The sequence below is a fragment of the Melanotaenia boesemani genome, chromosome 15, assembly GCF_017639745.1.
Source record: "Melanotaenia boesemani isolate fMelBoe1 chromosome 15, fMelBoe1.pri, whole genome shotgun sequence".
Taxonomy (NCBI): domain Eukaryota; kingdom Metazoa; phylum Chordata; class Actinopteri; order Atheriniformes; family Melanotaeniidae; genus Melanotaenia; species Melanotaenia boesemani.
Window position 1 is genome coordinate 13,399,383 of NC_055696.1, and position 14,475 is coordinate 13,413,857.

At 35.8% G+C, this 14,475-nt stretch overlaps 1 protein-coding gene across 1 annotated transcript; it reads left to right on the top strand.

Moving 5' to 3' along the window:
- The first annotated feature begins 7,217 nt into the window (after window positions 1-7,217).
- Window positions 7,218-14,173, top strand: abhd11 (abhydrolase domain containing 11). The gene is made up of 6 exons (XM_042008079.1): window positions 7,218-7,457; window positions 10,027-10,162; window positions 10,488-10,661; window positions 12,152-12,322; window positions 12,399-12,580; window positions 12,779-14,173. The coding sequence occupies exons 1-6, from the start codon at window positions 7,333-7,335 to the stop codon at window positions 12,912-12,914; spliced, it is 924 nt and encodes a 307-aa protein (XP_041864013.1). The 5' UTR covers window positions 7,218-7,332; the 3' UTR covers window positions 12,915-14,173.
- The last annotated feature ends 302 nt before the right edge of the window (window positions 14,174-14,475 follow it).

Here is a 14,475-nt window from a genome sequence, read left to right on the forward strand (position 1 = left end):
GCATGTGGTCCTCTGTTTATCAAACAAATGCTCAAAGGAGCTCTTCATTGTGTGTGTCTGACATCCCCCCTGATGGAGGGTAACTACTGATGCTGTAACTCATTTGTTTCCAAATCATGAGGTGCTGTCGAACTATTTTAGATATGTTTTTTGTAAAGTTTCTCATGATTTTCTGCGTAAACAGTTTTGGGAGCTGTATGATTAAGATTATGTATGTGTTGAAGATTTCAATAAAGGTTTTTTTGCTTAAAAGAAAACGTTTCATCATTTTTTTTAGAGCACAGAAACACTACAGGCGGTTCTTCACAAAGCATGCCCCACTAAAGAAAATAAGGACAAGGCCAAATCAAACAGTTTAAAGAGGCTAAAGGTGGGGATGGGCTTTAGGAGCTGGATTTCTTTGTTTAGCCTGCAGGTGCGTTAGATTCATGTACCGGTTTATCCAGGCGTGGCAGGTGCTGGTGGTTTTGTAGGGCTGTCACAAAGGGATCAAAGTTTAAAAGCCTGCTACCAGTGGCTGCACTATAACTAAAGATGAAAATCAGCTGACAAAAAGACAAAATTGGTGATGGCATATGTGGCCATCTCACATGGCAGCTGACCCATGAGGGGTAACTCTTTCTGACATTATAGCACATTTTATGACTATTTGCAACTTCTTATAAATGTTTGCAGTCATGCAATATCACTATTGTTACAGTTAATAAAGTTTCTAAGTGAGCATTTGCACTGGTTTTGTCTGTGAGATATTACGTATGAATGTGCTAATAATGCACATGATCTTTACAAACGTTTTTATAAATATCATGTAGGAAGTGGTGGAAATACACCGTTTATTTTGCTAAGTAAATGTAAGCCAGTCCATGTTTTTTGTGCACAATTTTGAATTAAAAGCTAGATTTTGGGACAAAGAAATGACAAAGCCAAGTTCTTTTTCATCTTTTAAGTTCTCATCTATCAAATCCTCTGAGCTAGTCTTCCTTCCCTCCCATCCATACAAGCCCTCTGTCTTCACTGCTTATCAAACAAAATCAATTAAAATCTTACAGAGATCAGTTCTAACCGCCAAAAACCAAGTGCTTCACCCCTGCTTTGTGTTCATGTTTTTACCCACTGGTAATGATTTGTTACTGAAGTCAGTGATTAGCAGATCTTCATTGCTTCAGTGTGTGCTTTGTGTGGCCTAGACAGCTATTTTGATTAGTAACTATATCTCTATATGGTTAGAATTAGCTTACAGCTTGGTTGGACATTCAGTTAGCAATAGTTAGGATTAGGGCAATGAGAAGAGGAATGTATTTTGCAAGTGGAGTTTCAAAGAAGACAGTATATGTGAACACATTTTTAACTAGACCATTTTTAAACACACACCTGTACGATTTGAGGATCTGTTCTGGCTGCACTGTTTTTGAGTTGATAAAATTTGTTCATGGACAGATAAGACAGGAAATAAACACTTGTCAAAGCATTTAAAATAAAAAGCAGTAGCAGTCATGACCACAACTTAATGTATGTTAGTGTGAGGTGTACTTTATGCCAACTTGCAACCTGTAACTAGGTAACAGGGACTTCAAACATGAAGTAAACACAAGAGGATCTATTTTAAGGGAAGCCGTGATCTTTTCCTCGTATTGTCTTGGTCAGGTGGTGAACTCTGGTCTCCTGGGTGAAGGTCATGGCAGCGTTTGTGCACTATTAAATCTGGTAAATACTCCCTTACTGATAGTTTTGTTTAACAACATAATACTGGGAATGTATTTCACAATACACACACATATGTATATATATCTATATATATATATATATATATACATATGTGTGTGTGTGTGTGTGTGTGTGTGTGTGTGTGTGTGTGCGTGTATGTATAATATTCAGAATTCAAATATATATATTTTTCCACTGTGAGGTACATCATAAGCAAGACTGAAACCTAGATAAGAAGAGCTGAGTTGTCAGTATCAGTATAATTAATGCAGTACTGGGAAATACTGCAGGTCACGCCTGTATCTTGAACCTTCAAGTCACAACAATTTACAGCCTTATCTGTTAGTAATTGAACCAAAGATATTTTATCAGCAAACATTTCTCCAGTCTTTTACTCACTAGTTACAAACAATTAGACATGCACACTTAATACAACACACTTTACCAAACCCCTTTAATATGATTAGATGGAGGAGGGTCACTGACTGGAATTTGACCAATGTCTTCAGAAAGTCTGCAAATTAGTCACAATAAATTTCTTGATTACATAATAAACTAAAAGTGACTTAATTTTATTGAAAAATTGACTAAATTTTCATCTGAGCATTTAATGCCACCATGTCTGATATTCTGCATGATTCATGTTACCAAGTTAACACTAAAATAGTTACTTGTTCCATTTCATTAACTGTAAATTGTGATGTTTCATAAACTAATTAGTTTAAATATTAATTTTTTACTGTTTATTTATTTATTTATTCTTCTACAAATAAAGGCTTAATAAATATATTCTATGAGATTTGTTGTAAAGTGTTCAAAATTCAAGCAAATGCACTTTGTGCATTCTTTACCTCTCATCAGTCATTGAAATGCACTTCCTATTACAACTTCTGCATCATTTTAACATCACTTTGAACAGTGTGCTAATACTGGAAAAACAAGCATGACAGCTGGCAATCAAGGTTATGTCACATTATAGACATATTGTATTGTTATTTGTCACAAATTCTAGAGATAAAATCCACAATGAAAATACATTTTACAGATCCATAAGAGTCTGACGTGACATATCTGTTACATAGAGTTTCTGAGATATTTTGCTTCTGTTTATGGTATAAACTTTGTTCAAAATTATGTTGAACACAATCTGATACTGTCCCCTAATAGATACCCAGAAGCAGAAAACCATATTATAATATTTTTAAAGTATGGTAATAAATGGTAGATATCCCCCCCAAAAAATGTAAATTTTTTTGTTACATTTAATTAAAGGGTCAAATAAAGACCTCATATTAAAAGAAATTGGACTTTTTTTTTTTTACCATTTTTTCATGGGTCGGGCCTCAAAGGGTTAAAAGCAGATAAAGGGAACCACATTGCACCAACATTGTGTATAAATTGTGGGAAATGAGCCATCGTTACACAGCTGTAAATGGAAAGAGTATGGAAACCTTCCTCTTTGTGATCTGGGGGATCTTTGTGCAGCAATGACTCCAGCTAAATGTTTTCAGTAAACAGCCTTGCATGTCAGCATTGAGGAAGTTTGGCCTGTTCCTCTGTATAGTATCAGCCATTGGTATCCTGACATTAACTGTTTCCTTTTTGTCCTTCCACATTTTTTTCTTTTATCAGATCAAGGTCAAGACTTTGATCTTGTCATTAAAAACATAATTAGGTATAGGAAAAACACTAACATGGTGAGTTGTGTTGGCTTCAAACTTCTTTCTTCTCCTGTTCGACTTTACTGGAAGATAACATCTTAACAGATGTGCCAGAGAAAGCTGCTAATTAGTCACAATTCATGTGCACCCAAGTGGTATGAGACATAAGCACCCAACTCTCAGGACACTCATAAAGAGAGGTTAAGTATATCAAATGTGTTTTGTATTTCAATAGGTCACTACATTTGTGTCCACCAGACTCAGGACACACAGTAAATATCAGAATTATGTGTATTCATTAGCAGATGTCCGGGATTAGTATAGAGCCTCTTTTAATAGTTTTGTAGCTTGTGTTAAACACACAATATTCTTAACGAAATAATTAGCTGCCCTATCAATAGTACAAACTGTGACTGACAGTATGTGGCTGTTGTTCTCTGACATCTTTTTCCTCTCCGTGAGTATATTGAAATTTCTGCAAGTCTTATCACAGAGTTTTAGCTGTATTTTATGACTTAATGAGGATACAAACAACCTACATCTCCAAGACAAAGATATGAATATATCTAGTAAATTAAAACCACTGGGAAAGACTGAAACAGCAAGTAATGGGCCAGAAGGTGTTTTTCAAGAGGCATCTCTCTGAACTGAAATATCCCACATATGAAGTTTATTTATAAAAAAAAAACAACAAAAAAAAAAAACACAGTACTAGAACCAGTAGTCTTCGTAGCACCATAATTAATTCCTGGATCCAGGCGGTAATGTGGATCGTCCCCAAAATCAAATTTCTTGTTCCATATTTCATTTCTGAGATTTCCTGAAAATTTCATTAAAATCGGTTTTTGGAGTTATGTTGCTGACAAACAGACAGACAAACCAACGCCACGGAATACACAACCTCTGCCTTGCCTGTTAATAAAAAATCTTTCTAGGAAACTATCTGACTTCTATTCAGATAAAGAACAGCTTGTTTATTACTTAAAGATAAAACATAGGATATGATTATGCTAAAGGCATGATATAAGAAGAAATCTGCTTTTGATTAATTCATCGAGAGTCTTTTATTATTATTATTGTTATTATTATTATTATTATTATTATTATTATTATTATTATTATTATTTTATTTTATTTTATTTTATTTTTTTATTTTTTATTTTTTGTGTTGTTGGTTTTTTTTTACTTTGACTGTTAAGTACTTTGGTTCTCACACCCCTGTTTCCTTGGGATGTTTACCGTTTCTTTACAGGTGTAGCAGCTGGTTGTCTAGTTTTCCTGTTTAAGTTTGATTGCAGTTACTATGGTTTTCTTTCTTTCTCCCTTTTTCTTTCTTTTCTCTTCCATTCTATCCTCTGTTCACCTTCTTTCTTCTGTTGTTACGCCGGTCTGATCCAACAATTTTGAGTAAAATAGGCAAGAAACATATTAAAAAAAATGATGTATGATGAATCAACCAACAAGGAGCTGACAAGTGTCAAAGATAAATTAAATGTTTCCTTTAACCCTTTTTCATTGTTTAACTCACAGAATGAACAACAGAATTTTAAAAACATCTTCCACTTCCCTTTTCTTTCCTCTGTGAGATCTGTTGCATGCTCCCTCCCAGGTCGCTGTTTCACACCATCACTATGGTGACAGCTTAAAGTGTGCTTCATCCCAGAAGACACATCTCCCATAGCAATGAATGTTTGGAGATGCAGCAAAGAAGCCCAGGCTTGTTAAGCACCGTTTAAACAGATTGATTGTGTTTATGTCCTTACATGTGACACACACACAAAAGGGGGGACAAAAACAAATGATCTGATCACAAACTAAATCAGAGCAAAGAGAGAAGGGAGAAAGGACAGCAAACATCCATAATTTTAAAATATAGATTTGTTCACTAAAAGATTAATAGAAACAAAAATGGTTCACATTCATTCACATTATATTAATATATTTTTGTGCAAATGACTATTCAAATTTCAGACATGCAAAACATTAAAATATGACATGAGAACTTGACACCTGGAGAAACACAAAACTGGAAATTTGTGCTGATAAATGTTAGCTAAACAGATTATATTTTTACCTCTTTTTCATTCAAACATCAAAGTATAATATTTTTTAACAAGAGTTTTTTAACTAGTCTTTAGCAAATTCTTCTGCAAAAAGGTGAATGACTGGGCATTTACTGAAGCATGTGTTCTCACAGAATGCAGCTGCCTTCAACCCATATCATGACACTGTGGCATCCCCTAGTGGCTTAGAAAAAGCTTTTTTTTTTTCCTGTCCTTTTGTTGGATTTTCAAAGCTTTATTATAACCTATGAGAGACAATCCATAAATAAGTTTTATGATCCAAAGTTATTCAAGTAAATGTTATCTGTGTGTGAAATATTGCTGTGAAAAAATGTTTACATTTGTGGATGTTACACTACAAACTAAAGTTTTGCTCTTTTATCTAGCTCTTCTGTCTCTTTGTCGAAAGTGTTGCGTAGATGACTTACCACCTGGTTGTTTGGGTTTTTTTTTTTTTGTTGTTGTTACTTATACTCTTGGTACTGCAGCTGATTTTAAAAGAAAACATTGCAATCTACAGGTCAGTCCTCAAATATATACAATAGTCCACAAATATCTCAGCTGTCAAACTTGTATTTTCATATTTGTGTTGGGTCCTGTCTTATCCTATCCACACAATTTGGGAATGATTTAAAAATGTGTTCAATCTGCTATGTAAACAAAAGTGCAGAGAAACATTGAGAGAAACAGCAAGAAGGAAGCTAACAGAGGGTCTACCTCTGTTGGCGCCTAACATAGCATGTGCCCCCTTGTGTATCTAGTGTGTCCATATTTATTATCAGTGCAGATAAGGAATAAAATGTGCAATAGCTCAGTGAAGACCATAATATCAGCATCACTATTATTGTAGCACATGCAATGTAACTTCTGCATTTCTCCAGATTGTAAGATGCCATTGGAGTTGCTTTTGCACTAAAGAAAAAAATCATTTAGCATTTGCAATTAGCAAATGTAAATCAATAGATGAATTAAGCTATTCATAGGCTGTATAAAAATGCTTTTGTTTTAAAAAGTAAAACCACACAGAAACACAAGCTTTAAAAATGTTGGGTTACTTCCAGTTTAAGTGTAGTGGCCTAGACAGCAATTTGCTTGGGTCATGAAACTTTTCTAAATGGAAATGCCATATCTAAAAAAATCCACATGTGTTTCTTTTGTTTTGATTTATTTTTTTCTACTATTTCTGTTTGCATCATAAATGCTGGAGAAGAGATTCTGCACCAACCAGTGGGTGAATACATTCTTCTCCTACAAATTAATTAATAAATTAATTATTAAAACAAAATTATATATATATATATATATATAGAGAGAGAGAGAGAGAGAGAGAAAGAGATAGATAGATAGATAGATAGATAGATAGATAGATAGATAGATAGATAGATAGATAGATAGATAGATAGATAGATAGATAGATAGATAGATAGATAGATAGATAGATAGATAGATAGATAGATAGATAGATAGATAGATAGATAGATAGATAGATAGATAGATAAAAAAAAATTAACAAAATAAAATAACTTTCTTTTTCATCTCGGACCTGAGCTTAACATGCATACATCAAATTACTTTTAGAAAATGGTGAACATGCATATGCTGGCGCCTGCGCTTTGAACTTAAACTACTTAGTCATACAAAATCCAAGTTTTTTGTTATTATTATTATTATTATTATTATTATTGAGTCAACAAACCTGACAGACTAAACTCAGGGTGAAGTCTTTTTAAACTCTGCGTGTTACGTCATGACGTACCATCAGCTGTTGACATACCGAGCGAGACTCTCTGGTGTCGACCTCCGGCCGCTTTGAATGCACCATCGGTGTCTTTCTGCTGTCATTGTGACTGCTCTGAAAAGCACATGTTGTTTTTGGACTGCTCTTTAAAGGGACGTATGCTGCCATGAGTGCTTTTTATCGCATGGTTCAGAGAGGACTGCTGAGCGGCCGGCCGTCGTGTCGTTTATTTGCTGGACAGCAGGATGTGTGCTGGATGGCTCCCCCATTCCGAACTGCCAGTTCATCCAGGTATCCATGCTAGCTTCCCGGCTAACTGGTGCCCTCTACCAGCTCGAGCTGTTCGGTGGTGCGCTGATGCTGGGTGGAAATGACAGCTAGGTGTTATTTTTGTCAAGAAATATGTTCTTTTATTCTTTCAATTTATTACCTTTGTGACATTTTTTAAATTTTTTTTAACCGTTAACTACACATTTATACTTGCATGACATTCAGACCCCTGGTTAGCAAAACGGTATACATTTGAGTTTCCACCGCATTTACAAACAGTCAGTATGAGCCTTATTTCATAACATATTTCCTTTACTCATGTAGCTATATAAAACTTTCATTTGTGCAACCTATATAATTTGTGTACGCTATGCTAATCTATATGTACGCTGAATAAGCATATTAGGTACAATTACTGCTTTATAATAAATAATAATCATAAATAAATAATTACACTTTTCCCTCTAAACCGTATTAAATCAGTCACAGATTGTCTGGGATTTTTAATTAAACCCATTCTCATCTGCTATAGTGTAATATATATATATATATATATATATATATATATATATATATATATATATATATGTATGTATGTATATTTATTTATATATATGTATGTATGTATGTATGTATGTATATATATATGTATGTATATATGCATGTATATATATATGTATGTGTTATACACTACCGTTCAGAAGTTTGGGGTCACTTCCCTATTGAATCCAATGGCAAAGTGACCCCAAACTTTTGAACGGTAGTGTATATATATATATATATAAATTCATATAAATATATATGAGAAATTCAGTACTTCGCAGACTATTGAGCCTTTTAAACCATCACATTATTACCATCACCGAGTAACTCCAGGAACCCTGAACGTCTAAATAAATATTGTGCAGACATTGTTATTAGACTTTGAGACATTATTATGTGTTTTAAAATATAATTTACCATCATAGACTGAATAAATAAATTATTAGTCAAACAAACCATGATCTGATTCATCACTAATGTTGAACATTTGACACCAAACTTAAACCTAACCTACATCTTAGTAGCAGTGTCTCTATTTTTGTCAGGAGCATTTAAGTAGATCAAAGAAATATCACAATATCTTAAATATTACAATGATAAACTGTGAAAAGTTCATTGGAACAACACGTTTTTATATAAAAATGTATTTATCAACTTAACCTCAAATAGAAATTAAAAGATCATGGCTGAGACAGGAAGCAGCTACAGCAGCAGTACTTACACAGTGATACACAACACAGAGCATTGCACACGTAGTGCTGTGCAGAAATCGTTAGCCACACCTAATTTATTAATTTATTACAGAGAAAACTGGAAAAAGTTTCATCTGTGCATGAACATCCTTAGACAGGTTCTCTTATATTTTCTTGAAATACTCTTCAGGGGTATTTCTAGGCTTTCTTGATGCCCTTATTATTAAAGCCCTTATTTGGATGTTGACTGCCTTCTGTTCTCTGTCAAGATGATCCTACTGCTTCAGCAATGTTAAGGTCCAGGTTCTGGGATTTTCAGGCCAGTTCTTGTGTAATTTGTTTTCCCTACCTTGGCTACATGGCAGCTACCCTTCCATGAAGACCAGTTTTGATGAGGCTTCAAAATCAGTAGATGGATTCAATAAGGGTCCAAATGCATCCCTTAGGTTCTGAGTCAGATGTTGGATTTTTTTATTATTATTTTTTTAATGTTTAAGAATCTCACTTTTAAATTTTATCTCCTGTTCCTCTATGTAGGTATTTTGGTCTATTAATTCTTTTTTGTCCTTAAGTTCTCTAGTTTCCTGAGATATGCTAATAGATCTTTGGAAACCCCTATTTTATGCCTGTCAAGTTGTGGTATTTTCATAAATGCAACAAAAGAAATGGGAACATTATGTCTTTGTGACAAGTTACTTGTAGCTAAATGCTCAAAGATACAATTTAAAGTCGATTCTTTGCTAAATGATCTGTTATATGTAGACACAACACTAACACATGCCATGAGTTAGATGTCCTTTTTATGCTTGAATGTTTCACAGGTCAGACCTAAACTATTAAACAAACAAACAATCAGAAAGAAACATTCCTCTGAAGGTAATAATGTCCAAGGACTGGACTGCAAATAGGTGTAAAAGACAGCCAGTGGCCAAAGAAAAGCTGTGACAGACCTCCAGGAAGCTTGGTGGCAAAATATAAACACTTGAGGGATAGTTCAAGACTTTTATACAGTACTATAAGATAAGTGTCAATAGACTATATCATGAGGAATACACAGAGCTAAAGCTAAGATATTAGGATATTTGGTTATCATAGCAACAGATCAAATGTAGCAGTAGTTACCTATATGGTTATATGTGTTAGACCAGCAGGTGGAAGCAAAACAAAAAAGAAGTCTTGGTTATTGAAAGTTACTTTCTTCTCTTTCTTGATATCCTGTTAATTTTCACTTTGAATCCAAGAATATCTTGTCACTGAAAGCATCATCACTTTGAGTTTTGTTATGTGGATTAATTACTCTTCCTGTTCAATTTATCAGCACAGATTTCTTTCTCCCTTTTTTTTCTGTACCTCAGTCCTGTCAGCTTGACTTACGATGTCTTCGATGGAAAGGGAGAGAGCACTCCCCTGGTGTTTCTACATGGCCTTTTTGGCAGTAAATCTAACTTCCATTCAATAGCCAAGTCCTTAGTGCAGCGCACAGGCCGCAAGGTAATGTACCGATGAAGACTACACACTGTGTTGTTACATCTCTAACAATTCATCCTCATTTGTTTAGATTTAGTCTCAACAACCGGACAGTAACCCTTATACAAAAACAAGTCTTGTACAAGATTTGCTTTCTTGGAATGTACGAGAAACTTTTTTTTTGTTTGTAGCCAGATGCAACTTCTTGATTGTGGGTACTTCTGCAATTATCCCTGGTAGATAACATGCCCTTGGGCTTGCTTAACCAAACAGAAAAAATAACTTTTTTCCGTTCTGTTGCTTCTTTTTCCCCCATTCCAAGTGTCTTAACTGTCCTTTGTCCAGTCAGGTGTTGACTGTAGATGCTCGTAACCATGGCACCAGCCCTCACAACCCTGTGCTGACCTATGAAGCGATGAGCAGTGATTTGAAACACCTCCTCAGCCAGCTGCGCATCGAGAAGTGTGTCCTCATTGGCCACAGCATGGGTGGGAAGACGGCCATGACAACGGCTCTGATGCAGGTGAGCAGCTCCTAAATGTCACCATGAATTTATCACGACAATACGGTCCAATACTTTTCTGACTGCAGAGTCATGCCGTCTCTAAGCTAATCCTATGATTTTCATGCCACACCTACAGTTAGGTGAGGAAATATTTGGACACTGACACATTTAGTCTCCAAATGTGGCATTTTCATTAGCATTTGAGACAGGCCACACATTCATAAGTGATAACAGGAATGTTTAATAGATGTATTTTACTCTTTTGCTCCCATTTTATAAACTGAATAAATAAATATTTGAGCAATAGCAGAAACATGACCAAACCACAAATTGATAAACTGTGAGAAAGATGTACTTTGTAATGAGCTCTGTAACATTGCAAAGTTCTGGACCTCATAAGTTACATTTATAATATATGATTGCAGAATCTTTTCCATGGTTAGGAAAACCCCTTTACTGCATCCGTTCAAGTAAAAAAAAACTCTCTACTTACTTACTAAATTAATTTTATCTAAGGTTATTTGAATTGTCTAATGTATTTTGAGTTCTTAAAAAGTAAATTAAAGCTTTAAAGTGTAACTACACACCCTACTTTTTGTGTAACTCCACCTACTGCTAAATTTTAAGAAATGCCTGAAACTGCAAGGGTAGGGGTGGGAGGTGATCAGGGAGCTGAGGGAGCGGGTCGGGATGCACAAACAAAAATGATTGACAGACAGCAGCTCTGCGGCCACTAGATAGATGGAAAGTGCAATTCACAAAGCACCTACGCTACAGAGCGGTCTTTGAAGTGGAAGACTTTCCCCTCCTGAGTCTCCTCAGCTACACAAGAACAAAGTGGTCCTGAACCGTATCAGTCTCAATCGTTAGCTCTGTTACGCTGGCCTGTCCACAGTTCCAGCAGCTCTAGAAAGCTGTGGGGACTTGCGAGAGGTTGTGGCAGCTGCAGGAAGCGCCGCTGTAAGTTGGCGCTGCCATTATTTGAACTGCTGTCTCACCAGATGAGGATCAGCAGGTAAAGAATAAAGCCCGGTGTTACTTTTACACCCCTCAAAAGCACAAATCCGTCCCATTGCAGGAATATTTCATCAGAAACTCTGTGAAAGAATAGAAGTCTGAAACTAGCGAGGACCCGCCCATCTGCATCTGGAGGGAGGAGGCTGTGAGGTTTTAAAAATTTTCTCGTGACGTAGAGAAGCACCAGAACGGTTCTACGTCTTACAAAACAAAACCTGGTTTTAACCTGTAGGGGGTGTTCTGAACCATTTTTTTAACCCACAAAATCCTGTTTTTTAAATAAATTTAAAAAATACTAATTTTATCAACAGTAAAGGGAATTTTCATCACAATTAAGTAAGATTGTGTTGTTTCCAGCTCAAGAAACACATTTTTGGGTGCATTACCCCCTTAAGTCATAGCTTTAAGCCTAAATTCATTATGCAATCGTAAACGGTGAATTACACATGGATTTATTATGTTTATCTCCATTTGTCTATCTCTGTTTGTAGCCTAGTTTAGTGGAGAGGTTGGTGGTAGTGGACATCAGTCCTGCTCAGTCCCCCACACGCACCAACTTCCACTCTTACATCCGGGCCATGCAGCAGATGAAGATCTCCAGTGACATCCCTCGTTCCACTGCCAGGCGGATGGCTGAGGATCAACTGCGCAGTTTGGTCAAGGTCAGGACTGCTTTTAGATTGAATAGCTTTTTAAAATGGTTGGATAAATTTAAAAACAATGTCTTATCTCCTTCAGGAGCACTCGGTGCGTCAGTTCCTGCTGACTAACCTGGTGGAACAGAATGGACACTATAGCTGGAGGGTCAACTTGGAGGCCATTGTAGCACACCTCGATGAAATCATGAGTTTCCCCAGCTTTGACACTATCTACGAAGGACCAACGCTGTTTTTGGGTGGAGCAAGTTCTGCTTATATCAGGTATAACACAACAAACAAAGACTTTAATATTCTACTTTATTCAATAAGGTCGCAAGAAGAGTTCTAACAAAGGTGAAGAACCTTCTTTGATAACATGTTTAGTAACTTCTCATTTACATTAAAATAACATGATGTATGAATAGTTTGGTTTTATCTGACACTCATCCCACCTTCTCTGGATTATCACTTTTATTTCAGCTCAGAGGATTATCCAGAAATCCAAAGGCTGTTCCCCTATGCTGACATCCAGTATATTCCAGATGCCAGCCACTGGATACATGCAGACAAACCCTTAGATTTCATCAGCTCCATCATCTCTTTCCTCCAGTCTTAGCTGCCTCCAGCCTGCGCCTCAGAACTTTTTAGTGCTCAGCACCTCTGAGCGTCCCTTTGCCGAAAACTGAAGATGAGAATTCACCAGCTTCAGCGCAGGCGAGTGGAGTCATTACTGATGCTAATATTTGCCAACACTGGACCAAGCTCTCCCCTGCAGTACTCAGTGTTTTTTTTTTTAATTTTGAATTAGTTAAGTGTGGTGTAGATTGAAGTTTTTTATTCTGTTTAGTCTTTATGCCAGACAGGTAGTGCTAATAGATTAGCTATTTTATAGATGTGTTTTTTGTTTATTTCTTTCTTTAGGTTGAAAATAGCAGTGAGATCTCACCACTTTAACATAGTGGGACTGTATTTGAAGGTGATTTACTAATCCAAAGAAATTCTCATTTCACTGTGTTTTTTTTTTTGTTTTGTTTTGTTTTGTTTATGCATTTATGCCCCATATAATGGAAAGGTGGCTCCTGGCTAAATTCAGTCTGGGACTGCTGGAGTGGACCAGTAGTAAGATATTGGTTATGATAGCTAAGTAATTAGAGCACTTTGAAACAAATACTGTACACCTATGAAGCTCTTTTTGGATATAAGGGAGGTATGTGTGAATTAAAACTTGTCAGCTCTCTGCAGAGGCTGAAGTTCACTACTGTAGGTTTGTCGTGGGAAGTTATTTACATGTTAATAGTGGTTTATTGGAATTTTTTCTCCTTCATATATCTGCTTTATGTCAAACACGAACATAAAGAATTACAGGTTGGTTGCTTTGTCAAAGCTCCATGCTGCTGAGACTGCTGGTTACATTTCTATGCTAACAATAATGTATAAAAACCTGCCTGAACCTCTCCAATGCAGTATTAGCACAAAACTGTTTCCTGAACATCTCAGGTTACAACTGGACATGCTAGTTATTATACTCTTCTGTTATTCTTTCGTATCTCTGGCAACAAGCTGTGGTGATGTCGTCGTGTCTTTGTACTTGATCAGTCCTTTCAGTGTTTGATGAAACAATGTGTTCTACCAGTTTACTATCCGTATCTCACTTATCTTTACAAATAAGGCACAAGGCTATATGGCTATATGGGAACATTACAAATATATGCTGCAAAGTACTTATCTGACTGTAATTGTGTTAATATCATTTCAGTCTCCATGGGGTTGAAAGTTTGGTCTATCAGTGAAACTGCCATCTGTTTTAATATGCAGGGTGTTTTTTGTTTGTATGTATGTGCCTCTTTTATCAAGAGCTACTTCTCCATTCAGTAGTGTGTATACATATATATATATATATATATATATATATATATATATATATATATATATATATATATATACTACAGTACTGTTCAGTAGACTTTTGATTGGCAGCTGGGTTGCCAGTTCTGTGTGAATTAGGCACTTGATGTTTACTTAAATGTTTCTATGTTTGGTTGGTGTGAGCATGGATGTATAAGAAGGCTTTAAATGAACGAACATAAGTTGAGTAAAACTCCTTATTTTATTCTTTTATAAAGCTCCAGTTAGTGGAGAATTACCCCTTCTTCCTCCTCTTCTGCAGGACTTATTTG

What these genes read in the sequence shown, in the direction of transcription:
- abhd11 (XM_042008079.1), top strand. Translation starts at nt 7,333, where the DNA reads ATGAGTGCTTTTTATCGCATGGTTCAGAGAGGACTGCTGAGCGGCCGG. An exon ending in CGAACTGCCAGTTCATCCAG is followed by an intron (nt 7,458 to 10,026) that starts GTATCCATGCTA and finishes TCTGTACCTCAG; the next exon opens with TCCTGTCAGCTTGACTTACG. An exon ending in GCAAGTTCTGCTTATATCAG is followed by an intron (nt 12,581 to 12,778) that starts GTATAACACAAC and finishes CTTTTATTTCAG; the next exon opens with CTCAGAGGATTATCCAGAAA.